This window comes from Diceros bicornis, assembly GCF_020826845.1.
Source record: "Diceros bicornis minor isolate mBicDic1 chromosome 13 unlocalized genomic scaffold, mDicBic1.mat.cur SUPER_13_unloc_1, whole genome shotgun sequence".
NCBI classification, from domain to species: domain Eukaryota; kingdom Metazoa; phylum Chordata; class Mammalia; order Perissodactyla; family Rhinocerotidae; genus Diceros; species Diceros bicornis.
Genome location: NW_026690866.1, coordinates 16166635 through 16183426, shown reverse-complemented (window position 1 = coordinate 16183426; position 16792 = coordinate 16166635). Strand labels below are relative to the sequence as shown.

Sequence of the window (16792 nt, the reverse complement as noted above, 5' to 3'; positions counted from 1 at the left end):
TGGTGAAGGCAGCATGAACTAAGGTATAAATATGGGAACAATCATTAGTGTTCAAAGATACCAAGAGGTCCAATCTACCTTTAAGGGAGGAGCTCAGGTGGAGCAGAAGGATGTCAACTTAGACTGGTTAAGACTGGACAGATCTTGTTAAGGAAGTGATGCAACAGAAGTTTAGCCACATTAGAATTCTGTATATTGGACTGAAAAAGGAAAACCAGGTCGTGGAGGCCAGGTCCAGTGGAATGATACAGTAATTCAAGTGAGATGAGGACTTGGGTATGACACCCATGGAAAGCTAAAGGGTGGAATCAATAAGAAATGGCGATGATGGGAAAAAAGGGAAGGCAGAAAAAGATGAGGCAAAGCTGACTTGGGTTTCCAGCCTAGATGACCAGGATAATGCTGAAACTACTGGAAAAAAGGAATATTCACCATGGTAACAAAAAATAACTTGGTTTTAGTAACACTAAAGTTTGAGCTAACAGTGGGACACAGTTATAATCTTTAGGAAGATGTGAATGAGAACTCAGAGATCTAGATACAATAAAAACTCGGCTGTCATCAAAAGAGAAATGCTAACATAAAGTCAGAGGGCAAGCATGGGAAGTAAGAAAGGCCACAGAACACTCCTGTGTTGTTGTTAGGAGGGTAGGAAAAAGAAGCCACAGAAGCGAACAGGGAAGGATCAGAGCTAAGAGAACCTGGATATTATTCTCCCAGAAAGGCCAGGAGACATTCAAACCAAGGCCCCCTCCAAAGAGCCAGAAAACGACTCTCTGGGAAGACTGCATTCCAAGAAGATACCTAGAGTGAATGGGAGTCTGGAGGGTTGGACTTGATGGTATCTAAAGTCCCTAGATAATAGAGCATCAAAGAACATGAGAAAAGTCCAAAAATGGATCACTGAATAGGTCAAGAGTATTAAAGCTAAATTATTAAAAGTTAAAATTTCACTGAAATATCACAGGCCAGGTTTGGGAAACAAAACAGAAGTTAGGTTTTGTAGCATTTTTTGTTGTTAAATTAAAGCAGGACTAGACTATTGAAATAAATATTATACTGCGTAATAAAATAACTGAGGTGAACTAGAATTAGATATTTAATTAAGACTCTGACTTTTCAAAATCTAAAAGTGAATAAACATATTATAGATTTATTACTTTTTTCCCTGAAGTTTTCAAATCAAACAGAATAATCTTAAATCATATCCCACATCAAGCTAAAGAATTTAGTCCCTGAAGACAGAGAATAAAGCAATAATGGTAAGGAATAGGAAGGAAACACAAAAATGAGAGATAATTGATACAGTGCAGCAAAAAGGAAATGGGGGTTTACTTATATGGAAAGAAGGAATATTTGTATAATGCTTATATTCACTTATTCAACAAACAAGTATTGAAGATAAACTAGGTACAATGTGCTGAGGCTACAAAGATGAATGAGATATCACCCTTCTCTGACGGATTTACAGCATAAACATTGTGTTTATAATCTAAAATTTATTTTCTTATTGTACCTAAAAATGAACTTGAACATGTGATTTATTTATAACCATCCACGTAGGTATTTGTTGATTTCCCAAGTCTCAATTCTATTGGCTGAAACTAAATAAATAATAAAAAATATCCGGAGAGAAGTCAAGATGGTGGCATAAGCAGACTCTGAACTCAACTCCTCCTGGGGACACAGACAATTTACAACTACTCATGGAAATATTACCCCTGAGAGAGAACTGAAAACTAGATAAGAGGAACTCCTGCAACAAAGGACAATCGTAATTGAGGTGGAAGAGGCAGAAACTCCCTTCTGGAGAGAAAAAAATGCCACCTTCACGAGCTGCAATGCTTCACAGCCACCCGGGAGCAGCCCAAAGGTACACAGCTCTCCCTGGAGGAGCGGGGCCCTGAGCCGGGGAGCGCCCCTGCTCTAGGCACTTCGTGGACCCAGCACAATCGAGGTGAGTGGCATAATATCTGACTTTGCCTCCTACTAAAACATTGGGGAGTACCCCCATAAAAGCTGGTTCACGAAGAAATTAAAACCGACGTTTAGAGGGCCCACGCGCAAACACACCCGTTTCAGAAATCAACATAAAATCACCAGAAAGAAAGGTGCACAGTGCTTTGGTGAAAACAGACTCACCTGATAGGCTTTGAGTGCATCTTAGTGAGAGGTGAGACCTCTCCAGGAACTGGGACATTGCCGGCGGCCATTGTTGTGGCCTGGTGTGGGCGTGCTGACACAGACACCATTGGAGTTCTCCCTGGGGCCTGCTAGCCCAGGGTCTGTCCCCCTACTAGAGCACCAGTTTAATCCAGCTCAGCCAGGGCAGGCAGCCCACCCTGTTGTTGGCCCCACCCAGCAACAAGCCCTCAGGCAACTTGTGGGCCTGCATACATTGGTGACTGGATTCTCTGCAGCCTGGTGACCGAGCCCACTTCTATGGGGCAGGGCGTTCACAAGGAGTAGGTGGAGAGTGTGGGGCAGTGGTGGAGTGTGTGGTGCGCCCACCATGGAGAGACTGGGTCCACTTCAGGAGGTTGCGCACATGGGCCAGGACTGTGTTGACTGTGTGTGTGGACCTGTGGGCGGTGGGGCTTGTCAGCTGCAGAAGACTTGTGCTTCCCAAAGACCCATATAGGGGTTTTGCCCCACTTTCCGAAGCCTGAAACAATTGGGTGCTCCCATGCCTGAGGCCAACCCCACCCAGCTGCAATCCTCAGAGAGCTGACAAGAGACTTAAAAGCTGGAGGCTTGTAGCAATTGTGAGCCCCTGAGCCTAACAAACTGCCATGCTGGGGGCCTACTCACTTAAAAGAAATACTGCAAACTAAATGTGGTGTTAGAACTTGCAGCCAACTGTGCTGGGGCTTCCCACACCTGATAAAGAGACTGAAGTGCCCACAACAACTACATAACTCAGCCTCTCTGGGCGCCTACAGGGAGAACAAACATACCACAACAGAAGGACACACGTAGCCCACATAGCGGTCACTCCTGGAACATTGAGAACTGAGGGAAGCACACTGCAGGCCTGCTAAGGCATCACTTATATAAGGTCACCTATCCAAGTGCAGGGCATGTAGCTGACCTAGCTAATACACAGACACGAGCACAGGAAAAGTGGAAAAATGAGAAGGCAAAGGAATACCTTCCAAGTAAGGGAACAGGACAAAACCGCAGAAAAGGAACTAAGTGAAACAGAAATGAGCAAGCTACACGACAGAGAGTTCAAACAAAGAGTGTTAAGGATGCTCACTGATCTGGGGAGAAGAATGGATGAACTCAGTGAGAATGTCAAGAAAGAAATGGAAGATATAAAAATGAACCAATCAGAAATGAAAAATACAATACTAGAAATGAAAAATTCACTAGAGGGACTCAAAAGCAGAGTTGAGGAAACAGATGAACGGATCTGCGAGCTGGACGAAAGACTAGAAGAAATTACCCAAGCTGAACAGTTAAAAAAAAAACAGAATTAACAAGAGTGAGGACAGTCTAAGGGACCTCTAGGACAACGTCAAGTGCACTAGCATCCGAGTTATAGGTGTCCCAGAAGGAGAAGAGCGAGACAAAGTGGCAGAGGATCTATTTGATGAAATAATAGATGAAAACTTCCCTAACCTAAGGAAGGAAACAGACATCCAGGTACAGGAAGCACAGAGAGCACCAAAGAAAATAAATCCAAAGAGGTTCACACAAAGACACGTCATAATTAAAATGTCCAGAATTAAAGATAGAGAGAGAATCCTAAAAGCCCCAAGAGAAAGACAAGTTACGTACAAAGGCAACCCCATAAGTCTATCAGCTGACTTCTCAGCAGAAACCTTACAGGCTAGAAGAGAGTGGCACCACATATTTAAAGTGCTAAAAGGGAAAAACTTACAGCCAAGAATACTCTAGCCAGCAAGGTTATCATTCAAAATGGAAGGAGAGATAAAAAGTTTCCAGACAAAAAAATTAAAGGAGTTTGTCACCTAAAAGCCAGTGCTAGAAGAAATGTTAAAGGGGCTGATTTGAGGGGAAAAGAGAAGACCACAAATAGGAAAAATTATCTATTTCCATGATAAGAGAGTAATGGATACAAATGCACAAAAAAGAGGTTAGATATGATACCAAAAACATAAAATGAGGGAGGAACGGAGTTAAAGAGTAGAGCTTTCAGACAGAGGTCAAACTAAAGAGACCATCAATTCTGTATAGAGGTCTACTAAAACACTGAGAAAAAAAGTTAAAAAATGGCAGTAAGTACATACTTATCAATAGCTACTTTAAACGTCAATGGACTAAATACTCCAATTAAAAGGCGTAAGGTGGCTGTTTGGATAATAAAACAAGACCCATATACATGCTGCATACAAGAGACACACTTCAGACTTAAAGACACTCACAAACTGAAAGTGAAAGGATGGAAAATGATACTCCACGCAAATGGCAATGAAAAGAGCGCTGGGGTTGCAATACTCATATCAGACAAAATAGACTTGAAAACAAAAACTGTAAAAAGAGACAAAGACGGTCAATACATAATGATCAAGGGAATGATCCAACAAGAGGATATAACACTTGTAAATATTGACGCACACAACATAGGAAAAGCTAAATATATAAAGCAATTATTAACAGACATAAGAGGAAAAATAGACAGTAACACAATAATAGTAGGGGACTTTACCACTCCACTTACACAAACGGATAGATCATCCAAACAGAAGACCAATAAGGACACACTGGCCTTTAATGACACACTAGAACAGATGGACCTAGTAGATATACACAGAGCATTCCATCCAAAAACCGAAGAATACACGTTCTTTTGAAATGCACATGGAACATCCTCCAGGGTTGATCACATATTATGTCACAATACAAGTCTACATAAATTTAAGAAGATTGAAATAATACCAAGCATCTTTTCCGACCACAATGGTATGAAACTAGAAATCAACTATAGGAAGAAAATCAGAAAAGCCACAAATAGGTGAAGATGAAACAAAATGCTACTGAACAACGATTGGGTCAACGAAGAAATCAAAGAAGAAATCAAAAAATACCTGGGGACGAATGAAAATGAAAATAAGACATGCCAGAATTTATGGGATACAGCAAAAGCAGTACTAAGAGGGAAGTTTATAGCAATACAGGCCTAGCTCAACAAGCAAGGAAAATCTCAAATAAACAATCTAAAAATGCACCTAAAGGAACTGGAAAAAGAAGAACAAACAAAGCCCCAAATCAGTAGAAGAAGGGAAAAAATAATAATCATTGCAGAAATAAATGAAATAGTAACTACTAAAACAGTAGAAAAAATAATAAAACCGAGAGCTGGTTCTTTGAAAAGATAAACAAAATTGACAAAACTTTAGCTAGACTCACCAAGAAAAAAGAGAGAAGGTTCAAATAAGTAAAATCAGAAATGAAAGAGGAGAAATTACAACAGACACCTCAGAAATACAAAAGAATAAGAGGACAATATGCAAAGCTATATGCCAACAGATTCAACAATCTGGAAGAAATGGATAAATTCTTACAATCATACAACCTTCCAAAACTGGATCAAGAAGAAATAGAGAATTTGAATAGATCAATCACCAGTAAAGAGATCGAAACAGTAATCAAAAAATCTCCCCCAAAATAAAAGTCCAGGACCAGACGGCTTCCGTGGTGAATTCTACCAAACATTCAAAGAAGACTTAATACCTATCCTTCTCAAACTCTTCCAAAAATTTGAGGAGAGGGGGAAGCTCCCTAACTCCTTCTACGAAGCTGACATTACCCTGATACCAAAACGAGACAAGGAAAACACAAAAAATGAAAATTACAGGCCAATATCAGTGAGGAACATCGACACAAAAATCCTCAACAAAGGAGCAAATCGCATACAACAATACTTTAAAAAGATTATACACCATGATCAAGTTGGATATATTCCAGGGATGCAGGGATGGTTCAACATTTCCAAATCAATCTATGTAATATACCACATTAATAAAATGAAGAATAAAAATCACATGATCATCTCAATAGATGCGGAGAAAGCATTTGACAAGATACAGCACCCACATATGATAAAATCTCTGAATAACATGGGTACAGAAGGAAAGTACCTCAACATAATAAAGGCCATACACGACAAACCCATAGCTAATATCATCCTGAATGGTGAAAAACTGAAAGCTATCCCTCTAAGAACAGGAACCAGACAAGGATGCCCACTCTCACCACTCCAATTTAACATAGTACTGGAAGTCCTAGCCAGAGCAATCAGGCAATATAAAGAAATAACAGGGATCCAAACTGAAAGGAAGAAGTGACACTCTCACTATTTGCAGATGACATGATTTTATATATAGAAAACACTAAATAATCCACCAAAAAACTTTTCGAAGTAATAAACGAATATGGTAAACTTGCAAGATACAAAATCATCATAAAAAATCAGTTGCATTTCTATACACCGACAACAAAGTAGCAGAAAGAGAAATGAAGAAGTCAATCCCATTTGCAGCAAAAAGAATAAAATACCTAGGAATAAACTTAATCAAAGAGGTGAAAGATCTAGTACACCGAAAACTATAAAACATTGCTGAAAGAAGTTGAAGAAGACACAAAAAAAGGGAAAGATATTCCCTGCTCTTGGATTGGAAGAATTAACATAGTTAAGATGTCCATACTTCCTAAAGCAATCTATAGATTCAATGCAATCCCTGTCAAAGACAGGGACAACATTTTTCACAGAAATAGAACAAAGAATCCTAAAATTTATACGGAACGACAAGAGACCCTGAATAGCCAAAGGAATCCTGAAAGAAAAGAACAAAGCTGGAGGTATCACACTCCCTGATTTCAAAATATACTACAAAGCTATAGTAACCAAAAGAGCATGGTACTGGCACAAAAACAGACACACAGATAAACAGAATAGAATCAAAAGCCCAGAAATAAAACCACACATCTATGGATAGCTAAACTTCAACAAAGGAGCCAAGAACATACAATGGAGAAAAGAAAGCTTCTTCAACAAATGGTGTTGAGAAAACTGGACAGCCACATGCAACAAAATGAAAGTAGACCCTTACCCTACACCATACACAAAAATTAACTCAAAATGGATTAAAGACTTGAATGTAAGACCTGAAACTGTGAAACTTCTAGAAGAAAACATAGGCAGTACGCTCTTCAATATCAGTCTTTGCAACATATTGTCAAGCACCATGTCTAACCGGGCAAGAGAAAAAATAGAAAAAATAAACAAATGGGACTACATCAGACTAAAAAGCTTCTGCACAGCAAAGGAAACCATCAGCAAAACGAAAAGACACCCTAAAAATTGGGAGAAAATATTTGCAAACTATACATCTGATAAGGGGTTAATCTCCAAAATATATAAAGAACTCATGCATCTCAACAACAAAAAAAAATGAACAACCTATTTAAAAAATGGGCACTCATATGATATTTGACCTTCTCCCTCTGACTTATTGGACATTGCGGGTATTATGGAAAGTGAAATAAGTCAGAGGGAGAAGGTCAAATACCGTATGATTTCCCTCATTAAGTAGTAGATAATAACAACAACAAACAAACACATAGAAACAGAGTTTGGATTGGTGGTTACCAGAGGGGAAGGGGGGAGGGAAGAGGGTGAAATGGATAATTCGGCACAAGTGTGTGGTGATGGGTGGCAGTTGGTATTTGGGTGGTGAACATGATGTAATCTATGCAGAAATAAAAGTAGAATGATGTACACCTCAAATTTATACAATGTTATAAACCCATGTAACTGCAATAAACAAAAAATTTAAAAACATAAAAATAAATTTAAAAAAATGGGCAAAAGACCTGAACAGATATCTCTCCAAAGAAGATATACAGATGGCCAACAGGCACATGAAAAGATGTTCACCATCATTAACTATCAGGGAAATGCAAATCAAAACAACAATGAGATTTCACCTCATGCCCGTCAGAATGGCTATAATTAACAAGACAGGAAACAACAAGTGTTGGAGAGGATGTGGAGAGAAGGGAACTCTCATACACTGCTGGTGGGAGTGAAAACTGGTGCAGCCACTATGGAAAACAGTATGGAGAGTCCTCAAAAAATTAAGGCTAGAACTACCATACGATCCAGCTATTCCACTGCTGGGTATTTATCCAAAGGACTTGGAAACTCCAATGCATAAAGATACATGCACCCCTGTGTTCATTGCAACGTTATTCACAATAGGAAAGACCTGGAAGCAACCTAAGTGCCCATCAAGGGACGAATGGATAGGAAGATGTGGTATATATACACAATGGAATACTACTCAGCCATAAGAAACGATGAAATCCAGCCATGTGTGACAACATGGATTGGCATGGAGGGTACTATGCAAAGTGAAATAAGTCAGAGGCAGAAGGTCAAATAGCATATGATCTCACTCATTATGTAGTAGATAATAACGACGACAAACAAACACACAGAGACAGAGATTGGATTGGTGGTTACCCTAGGGGAAGGGGGGAGGGAGGAGGGCAAAAGGGATAATTAGGCACATGTGCGAGGTGATGGGTTGTAATTAGTATTTGGGTGGTGAATGTGATGTAATCTATGCAGAAATAGAAGTATAATGATGTACACCTGAAATTTACACAATGTTATAAACCAGTGTTACTGAAATAAACAAAAGTATCCCCATATTCCATCACCACTTTAACTTTCAAATGTGAATAAAAAAAAAAAACCCAAACCCATTTGCTTACTGGTTAGGAAAGGCCTCAACTCCTACAGTCCTTACATCTAAATTGTAGGAGAAGGCAGCCATAAAAGAACAGGAAGAAAGATCTCTTGAATTCTTCCTACATGTTAACTAGTCATCTCGTGCTACAGATGAGAATAAACTACCAATTCATAGATGTTTTTGCCTATTTAGTTCAGTTAACAGTTCTTATGAAACCAAAGATCCAGCAGCTGAATTAAACTTTGCTTTGGTCTGTAGAGTACATCATCATGGTTCATCAACACTCACCAAATGGGACACCTTGACAGATCCTTCACAATTAGAGGGTTCATCTTTCTCTCTACTTTCCAAAATCTAGACAGAAATGGCAACTTGTAGAAAAATTAGTGTATTCTTAATTGGAAAGACCAAGTAGAGAGAAAATTACCTACCATCCTAAAAATAGCATGAGAACGACTGCTTCTCTGATTCGTTTTCGTAACTCTATAATGTCTGTTCTCTGTAAAAATGAGTCACATTTCAGCTGCATACATTAAAATGCAAAGAAAAACATTAACTTTTATTTTAACTTAAGAAAGAAAAGTGTGGTTTGAAGCCTAAATACATTCAACTGAATAGTTTTTACAAATGTTTTGAAGAAACACAGCATAAAGTCTTACTTTCTCCCTTTGTGATCCACTTCAAAGCCATTTCTGGTGTATAAACAACTTCCTCTGTGAGATCACCCACATACGGATTCCTCTGAAACAAGGTTAATGATTGGAAGAGTAGAGAAATAGAAGTCACTTAAAAGTTTGCATCTCAAAAAGAAGGTGCAAACTATTACAGCATTCATTTGTGGAAGGTAAAAGTGGGCAATGGGGACCATTACTCTGTAAAAAAAATAACAAGTAAGCCTATGATATTTACAATTTATTTCCTATACCAAAGCACACCAAATTCTAACTTCATCTTATTCTTTTTAGACACTTACACAAAGGTATTACAGCTGTCAATATTTAAAAACGATACATATCCCTTAAAAGATGAGCTCTATGAACACAAGTAAGAAGACAAAAAACAAATCACAGAAACAGGAGACACTTTAAAAAATATGGAAATTAAAGGTAAACGTTCATGAACAATAATCTCATTAAGTCAGTCTATTTGTTGAGCCACTCTCTTAACTCTGTTACTCACACTGAAGTCTTCTCGAATTATTAAAGGTTTCATTTTTTGAGTGTCACAGAGTAAGTCTGTAATGGTTTCATTGTATATCTCCATGTAAGACACACGTAAGAGAAATTCCCTATCAGGAAACTAGAATAAAAAATATGTAAAAACGTCAGAGATCATCCAATTACGAAAACCTATTACTGAATGCTTATGTGCTCTTATTAAACATTAAAATATTCTTTGAGAAGTTATCTTTGTAAAATAAACAAAAAACAAAACAAAAAAAGCCCCTATGGTTCTACATTGAGAAAAATAAACACAAATATAAATGCATTGTTTTGGAAATAATGAAAATATAGTATTATAGCATTAGAAGAGGAGAGTGCCTAGCCCAACTCTTTAAGCTTAAAATAAAACCCTACCAATAGATGTTCAAATAAGAACCTTAAAAATCATCAGGTTGCCTATCCTGGTCTCCTAACCATATCGACCCTCTCCTGCTCCTTAATGATCACTGGCAGCTATTCAAAGGCAGTGATAAGACTTCTTGTTTCTCAATGCCCACTTTTTAGCAGGCGTATTACTGCTTCAGGATGCAAGGGAAAGAATGAAAGAAGTTTAAGCTCTATAAAGTCAGTTTGTGGGGAAAAGTGAATCTATGCTCTGCCTTTCTTCTTTCCCTGTGGATAACCAAGAGAGAACTGTAAGCATACTTCCTTTCACCATGAGAAGACATTACTACTTTTACCTGTATGTACTAGAAATTTAGCTACTTACCTTCTTAACTTTGTTGAAAATGTCATGAATTGCCCTGGGGATTATTCCTAAATCATCTTTGGAACCGATCATGGTATATGTTTTGCCTGAAGCAGTCTGCCCATAGGCAAATATAGTACCTGCAGAAACAAAACAGACACACGCAAGAATAAAAATGAATCTAGAGTGTGTAAAACTATCAATACTGTTGAACAGACACCCAAGACTAAATAAAGCATTTCTGCAGTGAATACAAACCATTGTAGCTTTGCATGGCAGAGTCTATGATTGGTACTGCTATTTCTTCATACACATTTTCAGTCGATTCATTATTGAGAATGACACGATCTAAAAAAAACAAAAACACAGAAGTTAAAGCAAACAAATCAACTATGCATTCATTCTGAATTAGTAGTTGCCCAAAGAAATAAAATTGTCAGAATATGGTATGATAAAATATTTGTCGCAATATTTTCTTCAACTTAGTAGTCCTCTGAAAATACACTTCTCTATAAGGTAAAATGTGTTGGTTCTCACACACAAAAAAACACAAGTCAGTTATACTATGTGCTTTCAAGAGGGAGTAAGGCACAGTGGCTGAATGTGGGGGTCTGGAATCTGACTTTCTGCGAATCTTGGTTCTGCAAGTAAGTACAAGCTGTGTAACTTTGGGCAAGGTGGTTGATGTCTCAGTGCCTAAATTCCCTAACCTGTAAAATGAATACATATTATCTTCCTTATAGAATTACTGTGAGCCTATGGTTAATACTCGGGAAATGTGAACTATTACTAGTCTTTGAGAAATTTTAGTGTTTATACCATGTCTAGCAAGAAGGCCTGGCTCAAACTAAACCAGGAAATGCAGACATTTGGAAGAAAAGTACTGAACGAAGCTGAGGGGTTACAGAGAATGGCCGGTTGGCTGGCTGCTGAAGGCTGGGTTTAGGGCAGCATTTGCACTGATGAATCCACTAGTCCAGGATGCAGTTTCTGTTTTTGTAAGTGCATCAGGAATGGACCACTCTTTCAGTGGTGGCCTCACATTAGAAAGCTTACAAGAATGGATTTGTAAATCAGGAGGGAAATGTACAGACCATCTTGAGAAACTCAGTGATGACACTGCTCGCACCATGACCACATATCTGCCCTTGTAGGTGGAACCATATGGAGAGCCAAAGTGCCATTGGAAAGCTGTTGGGGTCCTGATTTCAGAGCAAGGACAGATGGCAGGATTATTCAGATCTCAACGCCAACAGCTTCAGACAGGTGGGTGAGTCCAAATCCTTTGTGAGCATGCACGGCCACTGACAACCTATAGTACTTGAGTCTGAATGCCTGTGTATCCCTTGTTCTTGTTTTTCTAATCTCTAGCACACACTGTTTTACCTTTTTAAAAATTATGTTGATACTATCAAATAGTCTTTTAGCAGGAATCATTTTTTAACCTATACATCTTTGCTCCAAAGCCTTATATGCTGGGTTTCTAGTGTAACACTAACTCGACAACCTAAGCACTCGTACTCCTAAGGTTGTTGAGAGGACCTCACTGTCCTCTACGGTGCCTAAGTGGAAACATGGTAGTGTGGCTGGAACATAGATCTGACTCCCCCATCTGCTGGCTGTGTGACTTGCGTATCAGTTCCTCATTAAAATGGGAAGGTACATACTGCACAGGCTGGTTAGGAGAAATAAATGAGTTAATATACATGAAGTGCTTAGAATGGTGTCTGGCACATTGTCAGCACATATATGTGTGGGAAATCAATACACAAATCAGCCTAGCCAATGTTGAGGGCCTCCAAGTCCCTTTCTCCCAGCTGGTTCTCACTCATCCTGCAGGCTCCAGGGTAAGTGGTACCATTTCAGACACCTAGACTAGTTAGACCCCCTGCTACAAACTCCCACAAAGCTATGTCATCACGAGTGTAATTAGTTGTTGAAAGCCTTTCTTCCCACCATATGATAAGCTCCACAAAAGTGGTGGTAGGTCCCTGCTGTATTCTAGCAAAGAAGGAATATCTTCACTATTTATTCTGTCAAGAGTTTTCCTGAAAATAATTGTGGAAAGAATATACTAAACTGAAACATCTTAAAGATGACTCGACATTAAGCAACAAATTTTGGGCTTACAGAGTCTTAGGCCACAAATACACTAACAAATAAGAGGAACAGTGTTAGTTTCAGTCATAAGGCACTATGACTATAATCGTGTTTTAAATATCAATTTATTACCTTACTTATCATATGTGATAAACAATTTTTTAAAATTTCCACTGAAGGAGTTTACGGAAGGCTTAGTCTGATCTTTAATGACAAATGCAGTATTATTGAAAAGCCTTTTGTACTCAATAGAAAAGAATAATACGTTACCGTTTGATGCTATTATAAGCTTACCAAAATTGAAGGATATACTTCCATCAACTTGATAAATAGTATTATTGTCAGTTTTCCAGTGATCTTGCATAGCCCCTCCAAGAGCTTCTTTCCTAAAAGAATAAAAACAGTGCATTTTAATACAACTGGTTTTGAAGTCATGTTACATGAAAGAGAATTTAAAAGATTTCATATTCTGAAGAATATTTCAAAAGATCTTAATGACCTATACTATATACAAGAGCCATGTGGAAAGTCCCCCGTTGAGGGGTCAGCACTTTTAAGTGGGGTTTCAGCGACCTCCTGCCCTGTCATGGGCCTTTCCTTGGGAAGCTCTCCACTCCCCTCCCCCTACCCAGTACTGGCCACTGAAGAGAGACATTCAAATCCAACTCCAATTATGTCCTTCCTGCTTAACATCTTTGAAAACCATCTGAAATCCTTAATATGGCACATGAGACTGGGATCATGTTTATTTCTCTCTTCAACCTTATCTTCCTCTAACTTCCTATATACCCCCTAACTCCATACAAATCAACTATCTGAAGGTTCCCCCAAGATAACAGATTCAATCCCTCTGTGCCTGGAATACCCTGGCTTACCTTTCCAACAAATAACTTAACTATTCTTTCAGGAGTTTCCTGACACCAGCCCTGCCCCTTTCCCCACATTGTTATCTAAGGGAAGCACTAATGAGCCCTCAGCAAACACTCTCCACCTGCCTGTCATAGCACTTGTCACAATGTATTGTAATGGTTTCTTTATGTAGCTGTCTTCTAATGCATTAGATAATGAGCTCCTAAAAAATAGGAAATTCCTCATCTGGATATGCTCATTTATTAAACACTCTAATATTTACCACATAATTCTCAAACAGAAAAATGTGTTTGTATTCTTGGGGAGGGGCAGAGATTAGAGAAGCAAAAAGCCTTCATTTCTTCCCGTTCCCCAGGGCAACAACGGTAGTACCTACACTGTACCCCCCCAAAAAAAAATGGACTTCAATACTGATAAATCTCAGTCATTCAACATTCTGCTTGCTGAATTCAGCCATTGACTGTGAAGTCTTGAGCGCCGTCTGAACCCAGTGCAACAAGAGAGACTCGGCCTTGCTGTCAAGGACACAGTAGAGGGGGAGACAGCCTAGTGCACCAGGACCACCTGTGAGGAGCGGCAGAAGCTCTTTCCCACAGGCGTCCCTGACTGGGGGGGGTGGGCAAGCGGGGGCAGGGTCAAGGGGGTGGGGGCCTGAGTTACAGCGGAGTCAAGCGAATCCCACAGCGGGACCCTCCAACCCCTCCTTGTCACTGTACCAAGAAGGAAACCGTGCAAGGCTGTGCGGGAACGGGTGGCGAGGAGCAACTCCTCAGCTCCGGGCTGCCTCGGGGACCTGGCCGGGTCGTGCCGCCTACCTGCTGAGGGGCCGCAGGCGCACGCAGACGGTGATGGCCTTCTCCTCCGCCATCCTGCTGGCCATCCTGCCTTGAACGGGAACTGGTCCAGATGCCGCGCTGCAGCTGCGGAGCGCCAGGCCTCCCCGCTTAAAGCTTTCAATTTCCCCAATGCCGCGTTTGAATGGGCTGCCGCCTCCTGATGCTTCTCACCTGCAGCGCATGCTCAGCTAAAGGGGGCAGGGGGGTTAAAGGGTCTGGAGATAGCGCTCTAGGGGAATGCAGAGAGCCGCTATCCCAGTAATAGCAGAAATTGCTGTCACCTGCTGAAAGCCACTGAGGGGCAGGCAGCCATTTACAAACACATCCTCCACCGCACCCTTCAAGAGTTTGCAATCTGTAGAAAAAACAACGCAGAAAAAGTTTTTCACTAACAAAAGAGAATTATGACATTTAAACAATCACACTTTATTTTTTAATTAAAATGAGTCAAACGACGAGTTGCAAGTCACTACCCAGCCCAGAAACATAAGAAACTTGTGCTGTTTAGAAACTCTGAGATTTAGGTTTCTCCTCTTGCTTTCTTTTTCTTGAAACTCCTGTTTCCATTGGCTGTCAGTTCCTGAAAGGTTGACTTAGGAAAAGAATTACCGAAGAATGGAAAAACTCACTTAGTAATGAGCTGAAACTTTTATTAGCGGAAGTGGGAAAGTGATTCTAAATTCTTTCCCAGAAACAGTGCTTGATTTTCCTTTGTTTTAAAAATTTATTTATTTATTTATTTTGCCCCCCAAAGCCCCAGTAGATAGTTGTATGTCATAGTTACACATCCTTCTAGTTGCTTTATGTGGGACTCGGCCTCAGGATGGACGGAGAAGTGGTGCCTCGGTGCACGCCCGGGATCCGAACCTGGGCCGCCAACATCGGAGCGCGTGCACTTAACGGCTAAGCCACGGGGCTGGCCCTTCCTTTGCTTTAAATATGCATCACAGTAAAGTATTACATATTCTGTAGGAGATTTCATTTTCTTTCAGTCCTTTTCTTAGTTGATTTAAGATGCATCAAGAATTAACTCCTTTCAGGGTCCGCCCGGTGGTGCAGCAGTTAAGTGTGCGTGCTTCACTTCGGTGGCCAGCGTTCGCATGCTTGGAACCCCGGGCAGGCACCAATGAACCGCTTGTCAAGCCATGCTGTGTCAGTGTCCCTTATAAAGTAGAGAAGATGGGCACAGATGTTATCTCGGGGCCAGTATTCCTCAGCAGAAAGAGGTAGACTGGCATCGGATGTTTGCTCAGGGCCAGTCTTCCTCACAGACAAACGTTTTAAAAAAGAATTCTCTCCTTTCCCTCACCAAAAACATGACCTGCAGTTACTAATAACGGTTCATTATTTAGAGGAGTAGAAAAGTCTATTGATTCAATAAAACTATTTTGGAGGGTAATTTTGCAATATCAATAAAATATGAAAGGCACGTGTATGCCAGCAATTCTAAGACTTTATTTATAGATCTATTTGAAGTGATGAAATCCCGCCATTTGTGACAACATGGATGGGCATTGAGGGTATTATGCAAAGTGAAATAAGTCCGAGGGAAAAAGTCAAATACCATATGATCTCACTCATTAAGTAGTAGATAATAACAACAACAAACAAACACATAGTGACAGAGTTTGGATTGGGGGTTGCCAGAGGGGAAGGGGGGAGGGAGGAGGGGGAAATGGATAATTTGGCACATGTGTGTGGTGATGGGTTGTAATTAGTATTTGGGTGGTGAACATGATGTAATCTATGCAGAAATAGAAGTATAATGATGTATACCTGAAATTTATACAATGTTATAAACGAATGTTACTGCAATAAACAAAAAATTAAAAAAAAATGAAAAGCAAATAAATAAATATATAGATAGATAGATTTGAATGACTGTGCAAGGACATACATATGAGGCTATTACTTGCAGCGTTGTTTACAGTAGCAAATGGCCGAAAACACATTAAATTCCAATAAATATGGCACTAATTAAGTGGATGGCATTTTATCAATACAATGAAACACTATGTAGCCAGTAAAAAGAATGATATTGCTCTTTATGTGTACTTTAGAAAGCCATCCCAGATGTTTCATTAGCTGAAAGAAATCTAAAGTGAAGGACTGTATGCACAGTGTGGTCCTATTTGATATTTTCAAAGGATATTTGTATGTCTCGATATGCATACATGATTTCTAGAATGGTACACAGAATATGCCTAGTTTCTTTGGAGAGGGAGGACTCAGTTAGATAATGGATCAGCCTTTCATTGTCCAGTAGTTCCCCCTTATCTGTGGTTTTGCTTTCTGTGATTTCAGTTACCTGAAGTCACCTGCAAACTGAAAATATTAAATGGAAAATTC

General features: G+C 39.7%; 1 protein-coding gene across 1 annotated transcript in view; it reads right to left on the bottom strand.

Annotated features, from left to right (window-relative positions):
* The window catches only part of LOC131401661 (centromere-associated protein E-like), a 34564-nt gene extending 22095 nt beyond the window's left edge, over window positions 1-12469 (bottom strand). The window contains exons 1-7 of the mRNA XM_058536907.1: window positions 12466-12469; window positions 10896-10985; window positions 10659-10777; window positions 9906-10025; window positions 9386-9467; window positions 9158-9225; window positions 9015-9080 (exon numbers count right to left, since the gene is read on the bottom strand). Of these exons, the coding sequence (XP_058392890.1) occupies window positions 9015-9080; window positions 9158-9225; window positions 9386-9467; window positions 9906-10025; window positions 10659-10777; window positions 10896-10985; window positions 12466-12469 (549 nt within the window). The remainder of the gene's footprint in view (window positions 1-9014; window positions 9081-9157; window positions 9226-9385; window positions 9468-9905; window positions 10026-10658; window positions 10778-10895; window positions 10986-12465) is intronic.
* Between the last annotated feature and the right edge of the window lie 4323 nt (window positions 12470-16792).